Source organism: Nannobrachium achirus (assembly GCF_963921795.1).
Source record: "Nannobrachium achirus genome assembly, chromosome: 16".
Classification (NCBI taxonomy): Eukaryota; Metazoa; Chordata; class Actinopteri; order Myctophiformes; family Myctophidae; genus Nannobrachium; species Nannobrachium achirus.
Genome location: NC_137823.1, coordinates 31,681,349 through 31,690,085, shown reverse-complemented (window position 1 = coordinate 31,690,085; position 8,737 = coordinate 31,681,349). Strand labels below are relative to the sequence as shown.

Sequence of the window (8,737 nt, the reverse complement as noted above, 5' to 3'; positions counted from 1 at the left end):
CTAAGCTGCGGCCGCTATTGAAGTATCAGACTCTCAATAGAAGGCCGCACATAGAAATAAGAGGATAACTTGGTACAGTGTGGTAGAGCATAAATCTTTGACCCAGAATTACAAGTGGCTGACCCAAAATAGACTTAGCCAGACCAATGTTTCCACACAGACTCCGACAGCTTGGCAGTTTTAGATGTATGCTTGCCAGTAAAGAAAACCAATGTAATGTAAAAGAAAAATAAGCAGTATCAATACTCTTTAGATCGCATTGGGTTGTTGCACAACTGTAAATTTCCCCTTCTTTAAGTGAGAGTCACATGATGTTTCCAGAGGGCTGTACTGTACAATATGTACTATGGCAATGAGGGGAAATGAAAATGAGTGAACGATCAAATCCCATGGCTCTTTTATTTGCAAAAAGCTTCACTTAAGTATTTACATTTTGTGCAAAAACATTTAAAGGTTTCAAGGACTTTACATTGTAAGTTGAACCTCAAGGCACATACATGGAACAACATCAATATTTATCATGACAACAGAAATGTAACTTTGGTTCCTAAAAACGCCTCGCTGTGTATGGTTAAATTAACACTGCAATGTGTTCATGAAAAGCTAGGATGGCAAATTAATAGCCCATGTAATGCACCGCACATTTTCCAATATACTCTCTCAAATCACACGAGAACATTGTTTGTATGGTTTCAGACATGGTAACTCAGTCACCACGTGCAACCCAGTGACTGCATCAAGAATACTTCAGCAAAAAAAAAGAAGAAAAAAAAAAGAAAGAAAAAAAAAATCATAAAACATGAAGAGATATGAAGCTAAATACATGCGAAAATCCTTGAATGAAAGTCGCTCTTACATCAGCGGTGAGGGATTTGCCTGCAGGAAACAGAAATTAAGGAGCTATGAGGAGAAAAACTAAAAGGATGAATTCTGCTCTATAGTGCTTGTCTGAACTGACCTTTTGAATAGTTTAATGTAATTATTCCAATGTGAATCAATGCGCTTTTTGGAAAATTAGTCGTCGGCACCCTGTAATAGTAATAAACGGAGGATAGCTCTCTGTCTAAGTCTGTAATACGCTTTGTATCATTCCACTGGCCGTGGCGCTTAACTGTGTTCTTTCATCACACAAGGAAATTAAGACTAATGGATGCTGCACAACAACCAACAATGCTCCTTCCCTGCTCCCTTGTTTTATCAGCCCCACACCACTCAAGGGCTGGGGCTGTGGATGGAATCGTTCTGCTGTTCCAGTCTTGTTGTTTTTTAACCTGAATCCCATTGCTCTATTTTGAAGACTCGAGAAAATCGGACATAACACTTCCCAATGCAACCAGTATGTCAAGAGCTCACTTTAGCCATTTTTCCCATATTTTCCCATTCAAAAGGGCTGATAGGATTCAAGTTAAGAATTGGTTCTTTGTCTTTCTTATCGAAAGGCACTCCCTATGGGATAATCGCGCTTTCTCCCAGAAATAAAAGAACCATGGTTACGTACGTAACCTCCAGTTCCCTGCATCTGCATTAATACGGTTCATGTTTTTGTCACTCTCACCACAATCTTGTTTGCCGTCTTTTCAGTGCCCACTCGGGTACTGTCATTTCCTTTGCACACCTCATCTTAGCGTCCCCGTCTCCCGCCCACTTTCTCTGTAATCCCTAATGATTAATATCTCTCTCTGTCACATCCTGCCGCTTGTCATTCAGTGCTGCATAAAAGGTAAGGCAAATTCCTGTCTCCATTACACATTCACAGATGGGGGCGATATGCTACAATAGCTTGACCTGAACTCGTGTTTATCTGTGTCTGATCGGAGGAGAAAACGAACTGTAGTCATAACAGAAATCAGCCTGCGTAATAATATGACATTTTTCTGTGTGGGGTCACCGAGTAGAAAAAACACATAGGGAGCCGTGTTGGGGGTAACTTATTACATAGAGTAACACATTACATAATAATATTACGTAACAAAATAATATAATGTATTACTTTTTCAAATTGGATAATATTGCAGTTGCTATGTCAAGTAATGTATTACTTTCAGAAACTATTATTTATAGTTTTTTTAAGCTTCTAACAACTTCATGCACATAATGACAATGTAGCTTTAGCTATTTAGACTTATAGAGCCTATACGCTGCACGATGGATGCTGCAGGTGCTGAGTTGTTTGTGACGTCATGACATCATGAATTTACGCTGCTAAAATAGCATATAGTAATATTATTCATTCTAGTCTAGTCCATTTAGTCTAACAAGAGAACGTAGGTCCCAGGCAATAAAAAACAAAACAAAACAAAACAAAAAACAGTAACGTACAGTAAAATACAACAATTTGTATTTACTCCCCAGGACCTACTTTCTTTTTTGGATCGTTCTCATCATTCCAAGAGAACTAGATTATTATATTTTGTTCAAAGACTTTGTACTCACTCGACACCATTTAGTATACTTTTTGTTTGAAAGTAATATAATTCATTACTTGACATAGAAAGTAGTATTTCCACATAACATTACTTTTAAGTAATAGTTTGTATGTAATAAATTGAATCTTGAAAGTAATGTCCCCAACACTGATAAGGAGCTATATTTGCGTTCATAATCTTTAAAAAAGCCTTGTGACCATTAATTAAGCTATAGCGTCTTAGTTCATTCAGGTCAGGGTCAGGACCTTGTGTACTGGTTGCATCGACATGTCCATCGGTAGGAAAACAAACAAAAACACACACAAAAAGTCAGAATGCTTTGATAACCACAGAAGACCCCATAAAGTGTATTGCAAGTTGTTTGGTCATGTTTTAACTCATTTAGGCCTGGAATTATTTAAAACTTTAGCTATTGAAAAATAGCTTGTTGGTCTGCTATTTTTGAAAAGACGTGAACATTTTTGCACATTTTTGAATATATGTATTTTTAAAGCGAACATTTGTAACTCAAAGTTTGCTTCTGGGAGGGGGTCCCTGGAACTAAATATTTTGAGATGGGGGTCCGTGGCCAAATACATATCATTTGGGGGGTCCTTGACATGAAAAAGTTTGAGAGCCACTGATGATAGAAACATGAGTTTTTAGAATCGGGTTATTCAAAGACTTGAATTTTCAAGATTTTTCAAAAATAGCAGATCTGCAAGCTCGCAGCATGGCACTCGGTGCTGTGATTTGCCCCTGCAGCTCTTTGTAAGTCTGCGTGCGTCACCTTGAGTCAGAAGAGTCAACCGTGTGATTATGCTATCTGTGCGTTGGCTGGAATTATGGATTTACATTATGGATGCAGCTGCTTTGCAGCGCCCTACTGCTATGTAAATCCACACGGATAATCTAGACACTTGGCATAAATCGAGTTCAAGCCCTTATAACCATTTTTACTGCAAGTACTTTAATACTTGAAATATTCAGCCTTGGTTGTCTCAATGCTGTGTGTTTTTTTGTATCACATTATGTTACGTCCAAGTTTAGCTTGATACCCACAAGGGGTTAACTCACGTTCGCCTCCTCCTTGTTCGCTTCCTCTCGCTCTCTCTCAGCATGAGATCCGTGTGCAGCCGAGTGAAAATAAAAGCCTGCATATTTTTCTCCCTTTTTTGGACGAGGATTATGAAGAGCGAGGTGGGGAGGGGTCAGGAGCAGTGGGGTCGGGCGGTGGGAATTCCTTAAGCTTGGCCCCTCAAAATCGAAATCCTTGTCAAAGCAAATAAAGTCTTCTTAAGAAGCGCATAATGAAGACCTCTTACTGGCAGCACAGATCCCCAGAGCTGCCACCAGAACCCATGGGCTGAACCATCACTATGTGTTTTAATTGAGCCCATGCGGGGATCAGAGGAGAAGAAATCGAGAGAGAGAGAGAGAGAGACGGCTAGAGAGTAAGACAGACGCATCAACAACGAGAGAGAGAGAGAGGGAGGGAGGGAGAGAGAGGGAGTGGGGAGATCTGATAAGGCTAGCTGGACTCATCAGCAGCGGTAAGACTCTAGTGTGAGCAGGAGGTGCATTGTGGGAGCCGAATGATGAATGCGAACGACCAACAGACGCATGTAGACAAGAGCACAAATGATCATTTATCCTCATCAGTCCAGACGAGCCACTCAGTCAAACCCTCCGCTCAATGCAGATGAGCACCGCGGGCGCAACGTGAATGTTGTGTTATGATTCGATAATTTATCAAAAAATACTAATGAATGGAGGCATGAATGTGAAATAAGTGGGTGTGTAATTAGTGATATGAGTGTGCCTACTAAACATTCATCATTCTCTCTCTCTCTCTCTCCCTCTCTCTCTCTCTCTCTCTCTGATACACACACGCCCCCATGGTAGACCCTGGTGGTAAAAAAAAAGATCCATATAATTTAGCCAATGAGCAGACAGAACGAGAGAGTGAGAGAGAGTGCACTGTTAGTTTTAAATGATTCCACATCATTAAGTAGCATGGAGAGCATTAATACCCTAAACAATGCCTTATGAACATGAGTAATGTGACCAGGGTAATGTTCTCCAAGGGAATATTGGAGGGGTAAAGTGAGCTATGCTGCTTTCTCTCATCTGCCTATGTTTTTTCTAAACCCCCTCAGCACGCACACACGCACACACACAAACACACTCACACACACATGCTGTATTGAGAGAAAGTGCCCCCTTGTGGCTCTTGTTGTCATAACATTTTGAAAAGGCAATGCAATGAACAGCAAAAATAAAAAGGGGTTCCTATTAAAAGGCATGTCATTTATTCTGTTTTTTTGTACATGTTCACGCCTTACCTTCAGACCATTAACACTTAATAGGCCATAAATACGTTAGCCATGTGTGTTGCTCTTAACGCACATACAGTATGTAGTGCAAAGATTACATCCTTTTCGAAAGTGAAATAGATTTCTGTGGAACACCTCTTGGCTGGGCCTTTGTTGTATCATAAAGGAGCAGAACAAATTCTTCGAGCATTGAGGTACTTTTGGGAAATCCAAGCAGCACGGGTGTCATTCTACCCTACTACAATGCCACATTGAAAATACTCCACATTATCCCAACGAAGGCTAAAGGCTTGAATATACTTGCGCACTAGAGTTGCTCGTTGAAAATAGCCGACCGACGTGCTCACAACATATCACTTAAGAGGTCTTAAGAGGTGTTAGAAGTTAGTGTGGCCTAGTCCCTTCCATGTCATTTGCACCAAAAGCTAATTTTGTGAATTGCTGCTTACGCCCTTGGTTCCATTAATAAGAAAAGTGCACTTCAATTCAATTGATTCTCTTTCTGTCTCTCTCTCTCTTTGTCTTCCTAACAACCTATCACTGGCCCACCAGTGCTGTTTTTTTTCTCACAGTGCTTCAATCAGCACTGTTTGCTGCTTTACTACTGTTCTGTAGGGGTTGTGTGTGTGTGGAGGGGTGCAGTGTCTTTCGTAGCGCAAAAGGCCATAATTTTGCTTCTGTGGTTAGCAAAGGATCCCAGCCCTCACGGCATCCAAGGCTGACAAGCATTCGCCAGAACCTAATGCCCCCAGGGTGCCGTGATTGTACAAAATCCATCCATTCATGTACAGTACTCAAGACCATTAAACCAACATTCAAAAACCCTGCTGGTTATTAAAAAAGGAAAACATTTGTATCTCTTTTTCTAAGAATAAAAAAGATAGCAGAGAATCCCCACATCATTATCCACAGTATAAATTACATTGTAGACGGAATTTGGAAATATATATGGTACAATTATATTTAACTAGATTTTTTTTTCTTCTTTTTCTTTTCGTGTCTACACAAACTGTGTATGTGTACAGTAAAGTCCACAGTGTTCATTTATCCATTTGTAACTCCAAGAGTGTACAAATGTGTTGTTACATTTGTAAACTCTCGAGTGAAATGAACCCTCAGGATTTCACTGTGTTTGTGTATGTGTGTGTGTGAGTTCATGTGGGCATGCCTCCGTATTGTACCAACACATCACGTGTGACAGAACTCTGTACTGGGCACATTGCTGCTCTTGCAGTAGGCTATGCTGTTGTTACTGAGATGACAGTCTCTAAATCCAATGCCCCCGTTGGGTGTGTAAATGGGCTGGATGTGGAAATCTCCCTTGAGCAGCTGCTCATTGTTCAGAGACACTATCTGGAAACTGGTCTCTGTCATCTCCAGAATGGAGTTATCCTTCTTGGTGCCAGCTTCACAGTAGTCGTCTTTTCTCCTGCCCCGGTTGTATTTCCACTTGGTCGTGGCTGACCGGCTCTTCTTGTGCATGTGCCAGCAGAACAGACTGAGCAGCGTCACCAGGACGATAAGCACCGCCCCGCCTATGATCCCAGCCAATAGCAGCGTGTGCGTGATGTCCTGCTGGGCCGCCTGCTCCGAGCCTGGCGTCTTGGCGCTGGAGACCGACTTGGTCCGGGCCTCCGAGCATATTGTATCCTCTCCGGGCCGGTAGGAGTTGAGGGTGTCCAGCACGTACACGCAGATGCGGTACACGGACCGCGGCTCCAGGTTGGTGAGACTGAGGTGCCGCAGGTCCCCGCTCACTGTCCTCTCCCGGGTCACGTCTCTCGTCAGGCTCTGGCTCCGTTTCACCCAGGTGACCTTGTAGGCCGTGACGGTGAAGTAGGAAGACCAGCTGACGTCGATGCGGGTGGAGTTGACCACGTGGAAGGAGATCTGGAGAGGGTCCTCGTACGGGGGCAGCGGCCCAGGGGGGTTGTGGGGGTTGTGGGGGTTCGGGGGCGGCGGAGGAGGGGTGGGGGAGTCAAAGTAATAAGGGGTGGAGGTGGGGATGAGTGTGGTCACCAGGGTGGTGATGGCGTTGGTGGTAGTGGGTGGACGAGGCGGCGTGGAGCGCAGGGTAGGCCAGGGAGACTGGTCTGCGCCCTCCGAGCACTGGATAACATCCAGGGTGAGCTCTCGGATGGCCATGCCGCGCACCTTCTCCGGGCTCTGACACATGAACCCCCGCACGTTGAGGGAGGAGGGCAGCGACTTGAGCCACACCACCACCCACTTCACGGCGCAGTCGCAGCGCCACGGGTTGTTCCGCACCGTGAGCTGCCTCAAGCTCATGAGCCCGTCGAACACGCCCTGCGTGAGCGTCTGCAGCTGGTTGCTCGAGATGTCCAGCTTCTCCAGCTTGTGGAGGCCGGCGAAGGCCGCGACCGGGATCTGGTCGATTTGGTTCTCCTGCAAGCTGAGCTTGACCAGCGACTGACCCGGGAGGAGGGGAGGGGGGAAGGTAAGCGAGTTGCGGCTCAGGGCCAGCTCGCGGACGTTGACCAGGTCCTGGAACGTCCCCGGCGCAATACCCTCGTCTGTCAGCAGGTTCCCGTCCAGCAGGAGGCGCTGTAAGCGCGTCACGTTCTGGAAGGCCTCCTCGGCGATGACGGCGATGCGGTTCTCGTCCAGACGCAGCTCCTTCAGGTCCTCCGGCAGGCCGATGGGGACGCTGCTCAAGTGGTTCTTGGTGAGGAAGAGGAGTTTGAGGCTCACCGCCTCCCTGAAGGCCCCTTCCTCCACCCCGACCGTGGAGATGGAGTTGTCGTCCAGGTGGAGCTCCTCCAAGCGGGTCAGCTGAGCCAGCGCCGCCCTGGAGATGGTCTGGATGTTGTTCTCCTGGAGGTGCAACACTCTGGTGTTCTTGGGCAGGTTGATGGGGAACTCGTCTAGCTGGTTGCCGTAGAGATAGACGGTCTCCACGGACCCCACGTTGTGCAGCTCCAGGGGGAAGCCGGCATTGTTGATCTGGTTGTTGTGGAGGTAGAGGACCTTGTAGCCCTCCTGCACCCCGAGAGGCACTGATGTCAGGGCGCGCTCATTGCAGTAAACAAAGGTTTTGTCACAGCGGCACTCGGTCGGGCAGGAGGCGCCCGGGCTGAACTGCATCTGGAGGCTCAGCATAACAGTCAACCAAAATCGCATGAACGAGGCCCAATCTTTATTCCAGTGCCCGGACAGAAACTCCATAGTGAAAAAAAATAGAAGGAAAAAACAAAAATACAACTAAAAAACAAATGTCAAACTCAGGCAGGCAACAAAATATAATGTATATATCCACAAAGTAAAAAAAAAAGAAAAGACCCAAGTCGTCCTCTGAGAGTTCGCTAACGACGGGTCAGTTCATCGGGCAGAGGATAGGAACCGGTGAGAGTAATCCGTGTGTAAACGCTACGGTAGTCCCTCTGCCGAAGTGCGCCGGTCTCATTAGTGGCGGTCAGTCCTCCAACTGACTCCATCCATGCTGAGACATCAGACCATCGCAGGACTCTCCACTTGTCGCTTCACGCAGAGCCCAGCCAGGACCAATTTGAAGCCAGGCAGCAGAGGCTCCACTGCGGGCTCCACTGGCCTGTCTGTCACACACTGCTGATCCCCGACCGGGGCCGCATCCAGGGGGGTTGACATTTGGATCCAGAGACCTGCGTGTGAAAACGAGAAAATGCCATGTTAATATTTTAAAGGGTGGTCTGGCTCTCTGAATAGAAAGGGGCCCTCTCTGTTTCGCTCTCTCTCTCTCTCTCCACCCCTGACATAAGGATGCCATTTTATGCATGCCATTGTTACAATTTCTTCCAGTTTTATCTCTTGCCCTAAAGCCAAAAATAGCCTAATCTACAAGCTCACACTGTGTCAGGCTGTGATTTGTTGTGAACTTGTAGATCTCCACCCATGACATAAACATTTTAAGGAGAGTGATTTATGCATGCCATTGTTACAATTTCTTCCAGTTTTATCTCTTACCCTAAAGCCAAAAAATAGCCTATCTACAAGCTCACA

General features: G+C 45.5%; 1 protein-coding gene across 1 annotated transcript; it reads right to left on the bottom strand.

Annotated features, from left to right (window-relative positions):
- Positions 1 to 549: 549 nt before the first annotated feature.
- Positions 550 to 7,993, bottom strand: flrt2 (fibronectin leucine rich transmembrane protein 2). The gene has a single exon (XM_080743956.1). The coding sequence runs from the start codon at positions 7,925 to 7,927 to the stop codon at positions 5,930 to 5,932; it is 1,998 nt and encodes a 665-aa protein (XP_080600082.1). The 5' UTR covers positions 7,928 to 7,993; the 3' UTR covers positions 550 to 5,929.
- Positions 7,994 to 8,737: the final 744 nt, after the last annotated feature.

What these genes read in the sequence shown, in the direction of transcription:
- flrt2 (XM_080743956.1), bottom strand. Translation starts at nt 7,927, where the DNA reads ATGGAGTTTCTGTCCGGGCACTGGAATAAAGATTGGGCCTCGTTCATG.